Genomic DNA, 15,414 nt, shown 5'->3' with positions numbered 1-15,414 from the left:
ATGGCACATTTTGTGCAGCTCTGTCAAGGGGTAGAAGTTAAGAGGGGACCAAAAAGCAATGATTCATATTTTAACTCTCATAGGAATGTTTGCTCTCTTCTACAGAAAAAAACCCACACTGAATGGAATTGCACCAAACATGAAATATAACCAAAACATTTCAAAGAGAAATGGGTTTACTTGCATTTGTGTAAATCTATTCAGTAGTTTTCAAGAAATTAGCATTAAAAAATAAGTTGGGGGGACTAAGAGAAATTAATAGTTATAGCTATCTGGACTGTTAGTCCACAGATTGTTTGTGAACCCAAGCTTGAGGACATTTGCAGATCCACTTTTAAAAACTAAATGGCTCTGTTTGGGCAAAGGGCTTTTTTCTCCTATAATATTTTGGGTCTGCAAATTCAAAGATTAGTCCGTGGACTCAAGGGCCATAAGAGACAATTTTTTATTGTGATCACATCACACAATGCACAAAATGGGATTCATGCCCTAAGAAATAAATGCACAAAAGAGAGCAGGGAGGGCATGACCCTTACAGTCCCCTCTCCCCCCTAAAGATTTAAAATTAAAAAACATTTGGTTTGTTGAGTAGGGTCTGTGAACTTATCACATCATTCATTCACCCAGGCAGGCATAGCCCCTCACAACCATGTTCCCAAATTCATGGACCCGGTACAGAGTTCACAAATAATGAAATCCATGGACCCATGTTACATTCCCTGCTGTAGTTCAAGCACTCTATACATAATTCATGAACTATAAAACCTGTGGATCTAAGTTGGGTTTCCTCTATAGCGTGCTGACTCTATACAGAGTTCAAGCACTCTACTACTCACTTAAATGCCATTTAAGATATAAAAAGTGAATTATATAATCATTAAATGTGTGCTTTAGGAGTGAGCTGCTGTCAGATTGTGTTTTAGGGACTGAGTAACTTGTGAAAACAAACATTTACAAACCTGCAGAGTCCACTGCCTTTCTAGAAATTGAGGGAGGAAGTCCTCTAAAGGACTTATAGCAAAGACTGCAGACTTCTGAAACATTAAAGAGCATTCTGATGTTTTCATTGGCTGAGACTGCATATATACTTCCTCCACACCTCCCGTACCATTTCCTCCAGTAGGAAACATTTTGTGAAGAGGAGGTGACCATTGTAGGTACTACTTTTACTCACTAATATATTCTGCTGTATTTACAAAACTGAGCCATGGCAGAGACAAAAATAGGACATTCTGGATCAATCATCTACTCTTAAAGAGAAAACCATTTGTATGGGAAACGTGCAGAAGTAGAGAAGCAGACCAAGTAGTAGTTTGTGTGGGAATTATTCAGTTATCCCCAGGAGAAAAAAAGCTAAATTTGAGGTAGAGTCACCTGCAAGCTCTTTGACCAGACAATAAGCAGAAAGGTCTGTCCACCTTTGACTCTTTGGACATGACACAACACCTAAAGTCAATGCATGAGAAGAGGTATTTGAGGATTCAGTGGAAAAGGCCAGAAACCTCAAAACATAGGATGCAGGGATGCTGAACATTTCTACTTCTAGTTCTACACTAAGCAGTACAGGAAAATAGTCCTTAATTACAAAATATTGACCTTATAAATCATCATCATCATAAAACTTTATTCTGTCACAATTGGCCATAAAAGCACAAGCATAAAAACAAAATCAAAACAATTATACACCACATAAAAATGCATTTCTTAAACATATGCAGGCAATAAAAAAAAATTCTCCTTACCAAAAAACTTCTCTCCTAGTGACTAAAATTAAAAGAAATATAATCAATACATTTCATCATAATCTAACAAAGCTATATACACTCTTAACATGTTTAGACCACATATCTTCTCCTAATCCCATCGCACTCCTTATAAAGTTCACCATCGCAACACCAGTGTCTATTGAATCCATATGTTGAAGGAAAAGTAATGCTGCTCTATGCCGTCTTAGATAGGGTAGTAAAAATCTTGTTTGTAGAATTGAAAAAAGTGGACAAAAATAGTAAAGTGAAGGGTGCTCTGGGGCGTATGACCATCACACCGACAATTAAGCAAGTTTTTGAACCATGTCCCTTGAGAGAGGGGAAGACACATAAAAAATGAACTGTGTTTAACCTGAACCTGGTTAAATAAAATTTATACTGTGGATTTTGGAAGCACGCCAGGTATGCCTTCACCCCCATTTGATGGGACCAGATCTATTTACTCACTCACTGTATTAACTAACTTTCTCAGTCTCATCTCCTGCCTTAATTCCAAAAATTTAGCCCTCTCTCTCATAGAGGGAGTGGCTAAAGCAGGGTTTAATAATGAGTCTCTATAGCCCACTTTATCCAAGGACTGCTTTAAATAACTCAGCCACGGGATCCTCTCCCATCTAGCCGAGCCTAGGCAGTCTGTCACAATTGATCTTGTGAATGCCAACTCTGGGGTAATACAAATCGTAAACCATAATAGCATAGGAGCGAGTTGTACCAAATCCCCAAAAAAATTCAAACCCAATTCCTGGTGAGCAGTAAACATGGCTGTGGAGGCTCGAACCTGGAGAATGCAGCTGACAAAACAATGTTCTATAATTTGAAGACAGCTTGCATTTACATACCCCCAGACTCCTGACCCATACAGCCCCACCGATAAACATTTGATTTTATATAGGAGTAACATTTCCCACATTTAGTCTAGACGAGAAGTGAAAAATTGCTTCCACAGCCCCATGAAATTATGTCTAATTTTCAACAAAGGCCCCCAAGAAAGAGTTTTGTCAAAGGGAATGCCCAGATAGTTAAAAATTGGTACTCTTTTTAGAGTAACTCCCTCCACTTTATGAATTCTGGTTTTCGTCCTTTTGGGCCCCATGATCATCATGAAGGACTTCAGGAAATTAACCGTAATATCCAAATCTCTCATGAAGTTCATAATTTTTTTAAATAATCTCTGGAGCCCATTTGCTGTTTGGGCCATCATTACAGCGTCATCCGTATACAGGAGACCTTATAATTCATAGAAAGCAAAACAGACATTTGGTGATGTGAGCACGACCCAAGAAGTGAAAATAATACGATGGAAGACCATTACAAACAATTCAATCAATAAAACAATGTTGAACATTTATACACGGCTGGTTGTCACAACATTTGCACCAAATTCATTACAGAGATACAAATAACACAAGATCCCAAAACAACAATCCCGCCTCCCCCCAAAAAAGGGTTCTTTTGAAAAGCTCTTGTCTCTATTAACTCCGAGTCCCTGGATGGCAAGCAGCAGCAGGTTGGGTACAGAAGAATTTGGCTTCTCTTTTTATCGTGCACAGCTGTTTGCAGTGTGGAAGGTAATATTTTCCTAAAAGTTAGATGTAGTATGTCATAAAAAAAACAGTTAAAGTGATGTTATGATTAGAGTTGCTTATTGTATTTTAATCCTATTAAAAAAATAAAAAACTTGAACATTTGCTTAAAAACCGACAGTTAAAGTACAGTTATGGTTACGATAAACACTGACATTTAGCAGTAATAGTTAGCACCCCAATCCAAAACTCCATGCAAACTCTAATTCAATCACCAAATGCAATGCTTATGCCCTCACAATCTTTATATTATTAAGTAACAACACCTAAAATCATTCAGCATTAAATAACAACTTATACTGAAACCAATAAATAATACTAGATTTATTGTCATCTCATAGATAGTGTTAATGTTAAAGCAGTGTGTAATGTGACGTGTAAGATCTTTTCTGACATTTGTAATTGCATCCTCTATATCAAGGTTGAGGCCAGTATACCTAGACACTTGGCTTGACCTGGTGTCTGAATCTCAAATGCTGCAGAGGGACATAGCTGCAAAGTCAACATTTGGGCTTCTTGTTCATAAATTGCTATCTTGAAGAAGCATGGATGCCTCCTCTTAACACCATTAAAGCCAAAATTGTTTGCTTCAATATTCTCCACAAATGTTGACAAGGGTCATCAAGATGCTTCCATTTATGTTGTTGATACCCATCAGATTATGGATTTGGGAGAAGAATGAGGCTAAGTTATCCGTGACTGTCTAGAGGCACCTCTATTAGGCCTGGTGAAATTTAAATTACACTCGTGTAATTTGCATACATTTTGGAATTGTTCGTTCTTCTTGATACGTGAATTTCTCAAAATTACTATGCTACGTTGAGTAATTACATACCATTTACAGTAAAATAAAAATCTACAGTAAATGCACAATTTATTGTAAACATTTACCAGAAACACACAAGAACAACAGAATGCAAGCAGCTTTTGTTTGCAGTGCTTTTGCTTTTTTGCACTGTTTTTTAGTGCAAAATGTGTCCTCATGCCAAAAACATAGCACAAACTGATTGATTTGCATGTTACATAATTAAATCCAGACCTTAGATTAAAACATCAGATTAGAGAGTTAGTGGAGGCATGCCGCTTATACCTGGAACTGCATAAATACATTTTGATCTGGTTGATTGTCAGCTCAGAATAAAACATCAAGCCTGATTTTCAATTGACAAAGCAATAATCACATACCTCAAGGTGAGACTAGTTTCCAATCATTGCTACTCACTGAACATACAGAGTTCAGGGTTCTGTACTTCATTCCTTCAGACGAAAAAGCCACATCTATCTCCAAAAAACAACTAGCCAAAGTTCCTACCATCAAAATCATGAAGATCAGCAATAGACAACCAGAATAGGAAACATAGGAGCATATTTACAAGCTCCTTGCAGCGCCGGTGCATCACCTTTTATGACACTCCAGTGGTACCGAGTGCAAACCCATATCTCCGAGGCCGCGTAAAGCCACTTTCTTGGGTTTTCATGGCCTCATAGACATGGTGTAAGGCAACACAGCACAAGTCACTGCGTTGCCTTACACTGCATCAGAGGGGTGTTCCATGGGCATTGCGGTGGGGTTTCCCTCACAGCACCCATGGGTTTTGATGTATTCCCAGATTTACAAGGATATGTAAATCTGGGAATAGGTCCAAACCATATGCCTCCCCAAGGGAGGCGTAACATGGAAAAATATCTTTATTTCTCCTTGTTTTTACCTCTTACTATGTGTGCTGCACTCTGCAGCACATATAGAAAGAAGAAAAAGCCTCCATCAATTGTTTTTGTGTACAAAAAGAATCCTGCCATCAACGCAGACACCCTAGCATCATGGTCCAAGAGTGCCTACATTTGTGCTAGCCACCAAACTATGCGTCAGTTGAAAGGACAGAAATGCACTGTATCTCGTAAATACAGTGCATTCCTGCCCTTTCAAATTGGCATAGGGCAGCACAGCAAAAATATTTAAGATGCTGCCCTATGGTACTTTTTTGTAAATATGCCCCATAGTTCTAAGCATCATTCTTTGGCAGACTGTCAGAGAACCTAAGGTATAGACTGCTGCCATCTACCTACAGTAGGTAGTAGGAGATCAGAGGAATTCTACTTTACACTGCTGCACAGAAGGACATCAGGGGTCTCTCACCACCTAACCCTCCTCATACCTTAACACTGACATATAATTATTCCCAGTCCCATGCCGTCACCAGACAGGTTCTACATCTTGACAGTTGTGCGTTCACTTCTCGTTTTCGCCTGGGAGCGCTGATCAAGTCTGTAAATTAGTGCTATACTTTCATTGGGCAAGGTTCTTAAGCTCTGACTGACTTTGAAGTTATGTTTGGGACTGATCTGCAGCCTGTATGACTGTTAAACAGCAATTTATTCTGCATAAGCAAGGATTATTCAATTGATAATTAAATGGGTAGTTGATGAACAGCACCTTGCCTTGGTAGTGAGTAAAAGAAGCAAACTATTTAGTTCTCTCATGGGGTGCTATTAGAATTGACACCAACGCCTGATATTTAGATGAACAACTTATATTCTCATGATTAAACACGTTTCTGTTTCTTAGACCCTGATGTGCGGAGCCCTTTGCTGAAATGTAGCTGGTTATCTGGATTTAGTATATGTGTCAAAGGTAAGGCACAAGGAATATAATCCAGCATCAATTACTCAGGAGTCCAAGGGAAACCGCAACACCTAAATAGACATCACTACAAATCTTACTGCTTTCCTAAATCTGAATCTGAAACTATTTTTCTTCAGTGACGGACTCCGTCTGAGAGCGTTAAATTATAGTGCTCACCTCTCTGAGTTCCTTACACTTTTGGGAAAGTCTAAGAACAATTTGTAAGAATGACCAGCTCTTCGGAAATGTATACTATAACATCCTTATTTTTTTTTTAAAGAAGAAACATCCATTTTAAAATGTAAAGTGAATTGTCCATTTATTCTAAAGCCAGTCGTACTATTTCATTTTACCTTAAAATTATTGACAGCTAATACATTCTATATTTTTGGAATGTCCCTCTCTGGAGATTAAGTTACTGATCCCTTGAATGTTCTACCCTAGCTTTGGCTTAAATTCTGCCATCGTCTTCTGCAAAGCTAGTTTAGGCTTTAACAAAGTGTATTTCAGGAAGTTATGTTCACTTTTTCAGTAACTAATATGGCCTGGTTAAGTTGGAGCTTTAGTTTAGCTTGAATCTATACCCTGGTATTATCTTGCTTACCAGAAGGTCAAGTTCATTTTCCTGGTAAGTTAGACAGTAGAACAATTCATCACTAATTCAAATCAGGGTGCATTTTAATGTGTTACATATGCATCACTTCTCTCTTGTGTCAAACTCCCATCTTCAGTGGTGTTCATGTGACCCCCCGCCAACAGACATCTTATCTCCCTTTGTCACTGTTTAGTAGATCTTTCAACAAACTTCCCACAACCCACCTTATAAAAGCTCTGAAATTACTTACAGTCAGGGTTTAGCAAATGTAGTTAAAATGGGACAGCATTAGACATCATGGATACAGCACTCACTTGGTTTGCCTCAAAACTAGTTTACATGTCCTAATCTGTGTCACAATGTTCTTCTAATTTCTCTCCTTGTAATACTCAAAGTGGCACAGGCTCAGTTCTCGTTTCCTTTTCTCTATACTCTCTGTCTGCATACAAGGTCAATTATTGACATTCAGTTCTCCGACCACTTTTTTCAGTCAATATCATACATGCGATCTGGTCCTTCATCTCCTTTACCCTACATTTCAGATAGCAAATAGCCAACTGCTTTACTGCAATATGGCACAAGTAGGCCTGTTGTGCCTAACGTTGTACTGGTTAAAGTTATCTATTTCGTATCATTCACATCGCTAAGATCATACTGCTCTCCATCTCATACATTCCTTGCAGTGCCTTCCTCTCCTCATCAGCCAGCAAACTGGCTCCAGCCATAGGAATCTGCATGCCCTTATCACCAGCACTACTGTTGCTGTCCGCTGCCACCTGCTAAACATCTTGAAGGTATGTATGTTCCCCACATAGCACTTGTCAATGGCCTGAACAAACTTAAGGTTTAAAAAAGTCTCCTCAGTGGCCTCCTTCACTGCTCGCTCGTGACAAAAGATAAAGGGTCTCATTACAATTTTGGTGGACGGAAAAGCCCATCTGCCGAAATTCTGACGGAGAGGTTGCCACCATTGTGGCTACCTCCCCGCCGTGCCCATTACGAGTTTCCCACTGGATCAGTTTCCGCCCGATGGCCTAGCCAGAAATGGCCTAAAGCATTGTCTCCAGCTCATAATAGAGCTGGTGGCAATGCTGTAGTGCGTAGGGTGCAAAGCAGACAGTGAACATTACTACGGTGCTGGCCCCCTCCCTTCTCTGCCAGCCTTTTCATGGTGGAGTTACTGCCATGAAATCGCTGACGGAGCAGCGCTGCCCTGGTGGATTTGGACTGCCACTACCGCCGAGACTACTAGTCCTGGCGGTGCTGGCGGTCCGACTGCAGCACGACCATCGCAGTCATAATGTGGCGCTTGGACCGCCACATTGACGGTCAGTAGACCGCCAGACTCGTAATGAGGCCCAGAGTGTTGGCTCTGCTAAAAATGACTCCCTTAAAGTCGTTATAGGTGTAATTATTTTGTATTTATTTTTTCATTTCCATAACACATCTGAAACTGTCGATATGGAGGTGCCTTACATTACAACAAAGGTTAGAATGCAGGGTTTACATTGAGATGGGGAAAGATTTGATATCCACTTTGAAGCAAGCAGTTCATTTTACCCTAAGTTCCCATATTCAGCCATTGGCAATGGTGGCTTACAGAACACTGCAACACCCTTTATATATTTAAAAACCCTGGGCAGATGTATTTGCACTTTGCACCGGTGCACTGTTAGCAAAAATGACACAAACCAGGGCAAAGTGCTGGATTAGGATTCAGTAGCACTAAAGGTTTTAGTAGCAGTAAAGTAATGCAGTGTATCGCTAGGCACTGCTTTGTGCTAGTTTGTGTTAATGAGGTGCCCCTTGGGTGGATTCATAGGCATTCCCATACTGCCTCTCATGGATTTTGATGCAAATTTGTAGACAGGGATCTGGGCCAAAAATGTAGATCTCCTTTCCCAGGTTAAAAGATAAAGTTGGTGAAAAGGTTTTTTTTCTCAAAGCTTTTAAACTTTCCATATGTGATGTACTATACTGCACACATACACAAATGGAGAAAAAAAAACGTAAACTACATCTAAGCGTAGGTTGTTACTCGTCCTGTACAAATTCCATGCTAGGAGCTCATGCTCCCCTAGCTGACTCAAACCACATTCCTCTAGCCCAGCTGACCCCTCTGCTAACACAACCAGTTCTGATTCACCCTCAGCAAGCTCCCAGGTACCACCTCAACATTCAGGTTTCTCACACCAGCGGTAATGCCATAGAAGTCTTCCACGCTCTGAAAGTATTGGTCCAAATTAAAATATGCCTTGTGTTTTACAGTTCATTCGCCCCTGCCTCCTTCTCCTCGTTCACCATTTACACCATCCTGGCTCATTATATCACCAACCTTTTTTAATTCTCTTATACCAACTATTGTATCCTGTGTGCAGAATTTGTGGTCAAAGAGATTGCAAGTCAAAAGTGTGGGAAACTTCACTGTTCACCGACGTGTGACCTGCTGTCTTTCCTTATGTGGTCGAATCAATAATTTGCATTTTTCAGAATAGATCTGCCTGCTCTGCTTCTTTCTTGAGAAACTTGTAATGCTGAATGTCTTAATTATGTACTGAGACCAAAAAAGAAGTTTCGAATGCACACAAGGGTTCAGTCTCTGTGCTCACAGCCTTCAATTGTGCATGAGTAGATATTGTATAGGAATAAGTGTGCCTTGGAAAATGAGCTCAGTGTCTATCAATAAGTAATGTTTTTTTCTTCTTTTAATATAAATATGCTGTGTATAAAACGCAACGTAGCAATTATGCGTCCAAGCTGGTCATGGGTTTGCATTTACCACCTCCTTGGATCCAAAGGTTACTGTAAATCATTCGACTTTGGTTGTAATTGGTTGTTAATGAACAGTGATGCCTGTCAGCTGGAAAGGGCAAAACCTAAAATTAAACTGATGCACCAAATTTAATACGAAATCCCAATATGCCAGTTCCTAAACAAGAAATTTTAGTTAGTCAATTTGCATCAGCGAACAGCATTTCCTATAGCAGCTCTTTTTTAGGCCGCCCACTCTACCAGCTGGCTGCTTTCAGCATAGCATTCAACGTACTCCTGCTTGCGCATTGTAACTTCGGGTGTGGTTTAATCGACAACCTTAAAATAGGACAAGCCCAGAGTTGTGAAGGGGGTGGGAGCTTGGCTGCAGGGACATCTCCTCTCTTTAATGTGACTGCGGATTGCTTGTTGGAGACCCGCCAAGTGAGCGCAGCTGACAGCGGCACTTAAGGGCAGGGGCGAATGTTAAATAGCTCCTTGCTGACCTCATTGTACAATTTCCAATGATTTCCAATAGGGTTGATCTTCTTACCAAGCGTGCTTACGTTCATGAAGGAGACTGCCTCCCTCCGCAGTAATGTTAAATTGAAGTATCTGTGCAACAATTTCTCCTTGGATGTAATGTTGCAGGTCACAATAGGCAAGAAAAGTTGAACCAAATGTTATTCTTAAACAAAAGTACAGGGGTTCTTAATAATAGATTCAGTACACCTGTAGCTAACTCACCAGGGTACCTTTCTGCACCCAACCCAAACATCCTTCATCCATTCTCATGGCCAACACATGAACTTGGGAAGAGACGTAGTTACTGTTTATCGAACACAAACCGGAAATTCATGAGAATCATTCATTGTGATCTTGACTGCAGCTCTTCAGTGCTTTCAGCCAGACATGCAAGCGGTGAGTGGAGGAACACATGAACCTCACCACCTGAGATCAGCTCCTCACTTAAGTTACATTTTAAAATATTCAAAATGTGGTGACTCTTCGTCCATTTGAAAAATGATTTATTTTGTTGCATCCTTAAGCGCAGGGGGCAGCATAAACTTTTAGTGCAGAACTGTCATCGTGAAACGTCAGACACATTCAGTTTTCTATATGAATATTAAGATGTCTCCTCTGCCTGCTCCAGGTGTGTAGTGGGGGATGTGGGATACCTGCATGCAGGTCCTTCCCTGATGTAATTGAAAATGCCGCAATGCAGGGATTCATGTTCACTAACCTTCCTGACTCTCGATTGCGCCCGTACATAGGTGTGAACTGTACAAAATTGTGTATTTCAGACGTTGAGAAAGAAGGGGCTTAATGGTTGTGACAGTCCAGATCCCGATGCAGACGATTCAATAGGTCACAGCCCCGAGTCAGAGGACAAGTACAGGAAAATTAACGAAGATATTGATCTAATGATCAGCAGGCAAAGATTGTGTGTAAGTACTCTGAGCATCCTTTCATTTTTTTTATTTTTACTTTTTGATATTTCTCTGAACCTGGCAGGCATTGAACAAGAAAGAAAACAAAGGCTGTGACAGCCCCGATCCCGACTCCTCTTACGCTCTCACCCCCCGCACAGAAGAAAAGTATAAACAAATTAATGAAGAATTTGATAACATGATCAAGACCAATAAAATACCTGTAAGTACCTAAGGTTAGATGACTGGTCTGCTGAAAACCGCTGCAGTAACCAACCTTAACCCTTGCAGTGCTAGCACCCTATTAAAAACATTCAAGCTAAGAACATCCCAATAATAACACACACATTATTAACTCACACACAGGTAGTCAATCCGGTCTGTGTTTGTGTGAAGTCTATTGTCTGAAAAACATTCAGCACAATCCACCCGAGTTACACTTCTGAACTTATATGCAAAGACATTTCCACTTGCACAATTTACTCTAAAATGTGCCATGTTAGCCACCTCATGCAATAAAATTGAAGGAATATTTGAACTAAAATTTAACAACAGCTTTTTTGTGTAAGTTGAATAAAACACTTTGGAACCCATGCACCTAAAACATGATACTTGCAATAGCGCTGACCATAAAACCATCAGACAACGTTAAGGCTTATTATCACCCCCCGCACCCCTCCTGCAGAGCTCAGATTGCATGAGAGCCCTTTGGTAAAATGTAGAAATGTTTGTGTGTTTGAGTGTTTTTATCGCTTCAGCAGAATTTGCTTTGCCTACACCAACATCCATGCTCCTTTTTAAATATCTCTGGTAACAAACTGTGGTCCTTAACAGTGATGGGTGTCACTTACTGACCCAGTTATTGATCCACTCCACTCAGGACAGAGATCCATAATACCAAAATAGTGCTTCTAGTCCAAGCAGTGTGTACTTCATGAGGATCCGAACCCTGTTTGATGCAGTGTACATTGAGATGGTCTGATTAATGTGTTTGAGCTGCTGCTGTGTTATAAAGGTACGAATGATATTAATGACATTCTGAGTCACAGCAATAATGCAATTTTGTGATTTCACATTATATGCCCATATAATCAGTGGAAATGTTTCTAAAAGATTAAATAGGCCTAGAATTCCCCCCAAATTACTGACACTTACTTCAAAGAAAATAGTGAAGAGAGTGGAGTATGTTTTTGCAGAATGACTTGTTCTACCCTCTGCGTTTAAGATCACATCCACACCTCAAACGACAGTTATAGTGCCATGCTATAAATGATACACAACAGTGAGAGGGGAGAAATGATTGCTTGCCAAACAGGGTAATGCCCGCTGTTCTTATCCAGACGCCAAATTGGAAATGCAATCAAAAGAGGGCACCCCCAGCTAACTGGCCCTCTGATAAAGGAGGCCAAATATTTCTAACAGTCTCATGCCTGGCCAGAAATTGAAGAGAAATAACTATGCATGTGCTATGTGCTTGCCGTGCTATTCCGCCAGCTGATGTGCACAAATTTGTATACACGCACACTCATATACACACGCATGCACACACACACACACAAGTACACTGCACACTGTGTGCATGGCGATATAAAATATTTGGATTGGCTTAAGAACAGAGGAGAGTTGCACTGCTAGCGTGGCAAAACAGTTTTAGAAATATTAATATTGTTGAACAAACTGAACTAAAGATATAAAATCCATCCATTTAATTCTGTCAAGACGTTTTCTTTGCATTATTTCTTTAGCTTGTGCCTGTTTACGTATTAAGGTCTTAATTTAAAAACATGAGCAATTTACAAAAAAAATGCATTTCAGTAACACTTACAATATGTGTGTATGACATCTTGGGCTAAATATTTAGAAAAAATTGAGTGTGGGCTACCTACAAGTTTCTACCAACTGAGACTCCAGGATCTCGTCCTAACCTTTTGAGATTTGCATTAAGCCTTCAGATGAGCAAAATTAATAAGAATTTGTTGAAACTCAGACTCCTAGTGTGATGGGTCCAGGTCACCAAGGGAACTTAGCAAGCGCAGGGATGCAAAATTCTGGATATTTTATTACCACTAAGAGCTGTACTTATCTATCTCAGGACCACATCACAGCCCTTAGGCAGAGGTTGACATTGGGCCCAATTCACAGGAGGTGTATGCAGATTTCTGAAGCTGGATGATAGAAAATTTATCTCCGAAAAGGGCAAAATCACCTGAAAAGGTGCATCAGGTAGTGCCTCACACAGTAATTGGGTTTAGTGACATGGTACCCTAAAAGTAAATGAAGTATTTAATTCCGAAAGCAGTGAATTCTTGCACATCTGCTCTTGCTCAGACATAAGCCATGGGCGCGAAGAAACAGAAACCATGTCCACTGTTTAGCTGCATCAGTTTATCCACAATCGTTGGTGGGACTCCAGTAAGAAGTCAGCAGATCGTACAAAGACACATGTGAGCTCTGTTTCAATCTGGAAGAAGATTAAAAGCTAGAGCTGATAAAGATCTGAGCAAGTAATTGATGGCAAGTAAATAAATATTGACAAGCCCCTGAGAGTGTGACAGTGTAATAGGCACATGGGTGTGTTAGACGCTGAGCTGGCCAGTTCCCTCCAAACCTATAGGTCAGCAAGCTCACTGATCTAGTCCCAAGCTGAACGATGGAAGATCAGAGGTGCACTGGAACTCCACAGACTGCACAGTTAAACTTTACTTGCCTCACTCACAAGCATTAAAAGCACTAAAAGATTGCAGTGAGTTCAACATTTTCCGAGAGTAAACAGATCCTTTCAGATAAGTGGAAAACATCAAAGATCAGAGCCTGGAGGTTTCAAAGATTGGCAGAGCTTAGATGTTGCATCTAGTTTACCCATTTGCAAACACTGGTGAGTTTTACAAAGGGCCATTGGTCAGAAAGTTATGAAATGGGGCCATAAATAAGTGTAAAACTCCTTAAACCCAGAGTTTAGAGAAAGCGTCACATATGACTTCTAGAGTAATTTTCAATACTTCTGTCTCCAAATACCCACTCAGTGAATTTCATGCCTTTCACGCAGCTGCTACTACTCACTCTATGGGGATTACTTGATTTACTGTTTATTGGCTGTCTACTCCTTCCATTAAAATTATTTACTTTTCCAAAACTTTCATTCGAATCTCTTCCCAAAATCATAATGTAATACTACTTTCGTTAGGGATGACTTTCACTTTATGAATAGATACTCATGCAAGTACAATGGCATTTTGAACAGTTAAACATGTTGCGTTACCAAGAAAGAGCAGAGTCAGGGAATTCATCAATAAGGCAAACCCTGCTCTGAATGCACAGTCAAATATCTTACAGAGTCAGACATAGGCACACATGGCAGTCTTGGTGAAATCATTGAAATACTGAATTTGATGCATCTCCGGGGGCACAGCTTCATGTTAGGGACAGTGATTGGGGCTGAAATCCCAGGTTGTTAAGATCCTCAAGCATTTCAGACATTGGCATGTCCACAACACATGGGGCTCATCCATCTTATACACAAATTCTGTGACGACAGCCTGTTTCATCCAGAGTGTCTGGTGCTGAGAGAATTACTGACCAGAGGAGACAAATGGAATGCACCAATGAAAGGCAGCATGAGCACAACCTTAAATGTGCTATTTATCCATAAATAATACCTTCAGTAACAAATACAATAGGGGATTCTATAGTAAAGTGTGGAGAGAGGTTGATGAAGAAGGGAGAACATGGGAACATTGAGATCACTTGAAAGAGCTAGCATATTCCGAGATACATTTGAGAGGAGGAATGGCGTAGCGACAGCCACTGATAGCTTGCATCGGTGACTTCCTCTGGGTTGAGAAAGGAAAAAGAGCACATGTTAAAGGTGTATTGTATGTAGATGAATCGTCGTATCCCAGCATACGAGAATACAACTAATATCTTTATTTGTTTAGGTCATTACAGTCATCTGATCCTTTCCAGTTTTTGAGTTTATCAACGTAATGAGCTCGGGAAATGTGCTTTCAAACCTTGGTTGCAACCTTCAAGAAACCACAGAGTGGTTAGCTTATATCTGTGCACTCTTCTAAAACAATATTTAATCCCAGGGTAAAGCTGTCACTTACTCTGGGTATTCATGTATTTCACCAAATAAAAAGATACCCATGAAAATAATCCAGGCATGTGTCATCAAGAACTCTTGCAGCTTTTGTTGGCTCAAGAACAATAATCATCTTTCCCCTTTAGTGCTACTTGTCCAGATACCCTGCTCACACCATCTGTGTACCTCAAAAAAAAACTACCATACCAGTGGCCTACATATTCTGATGTGTTACCAAGCACGGCAGAATCTCCGGTTTTATGTGAAATCATGGCAGAGTAGAGTAATATAAATCACATTAGAATTAAATAAAATGCTGCCCCCATTAAAATCAAGGTAAGTATATCTAAACTTTCAGGAAAATTAAACTTGGCAGCTTTTATATAAAGTAATCGAACACTTTTTCCTGACTTTTCAGCCTCTCAAAAACAGCTAGGGTATATTTTATATCATTGCAACTATGGTATATGACTGTAGAATTCAACCTTTGCTTGGCTAGATATGTGAGGAGGAGTGCTCGTAGATAACGTTCACTATAGGACTTTAGTGTGAAAAACTGTCGCTTTATAAAAAAAAAAAGATACT

At 40.0% G+C, this 15,414-nt stretch overlaps 1 protein-coding gene across 24 annotated transcripts in view; it reads left to right on the top strand.

The window, feature by feature from the left end:
• MEF2C (myocyte enhancer factor 2C) overlaps positions 1–15,414 on the top strand; it is a 426,321-nt gene that overhangs the window by 349,137 nt on the left and 61,770 nt on the right. For 16 of the 24 annotated variants that reach the window (XM_069225109.1, XM_069225014.1, XM_069224968.1 and 13 more), the window contains one exon: positions 10,623–10,766. The exons of 5 other annotated variants lie outside the window; for them this stretch is intronic. In XM_069225109.1, the coding sequence (XP_069081210.1) occupies positions 10,623–10,766 (144 nt within the window). Of the gene's footprint in view, positions 1–10,622; positions 10,767–10,833; positions 10,972–15,414 lie in introns of all 24 variants that reach the window. 3 more of the 24 variants (XM_069224979.1, XM_069225082.1, XM_069225005.1) reach the window with 1 other exon arrangement.

This window comes from Pleurodeles waltl, chromosome 1_1 (genome assembly GCF_031143425.1).
Source record: "Pleurodeles waltl isolate 20211129_DDA chromosome 1_1, aPleWal1.hap1.20221129, whole genome shotgun sequence".
NCBI lineage: Eukaryota > Metazoa > Chordata > Amphibia > Caudata > Salamandridae > Pleurodeles > Pleurodeles waltl.
This window is presented reverse-complemented; position numbering and strand designations above follow the sequence as displayed.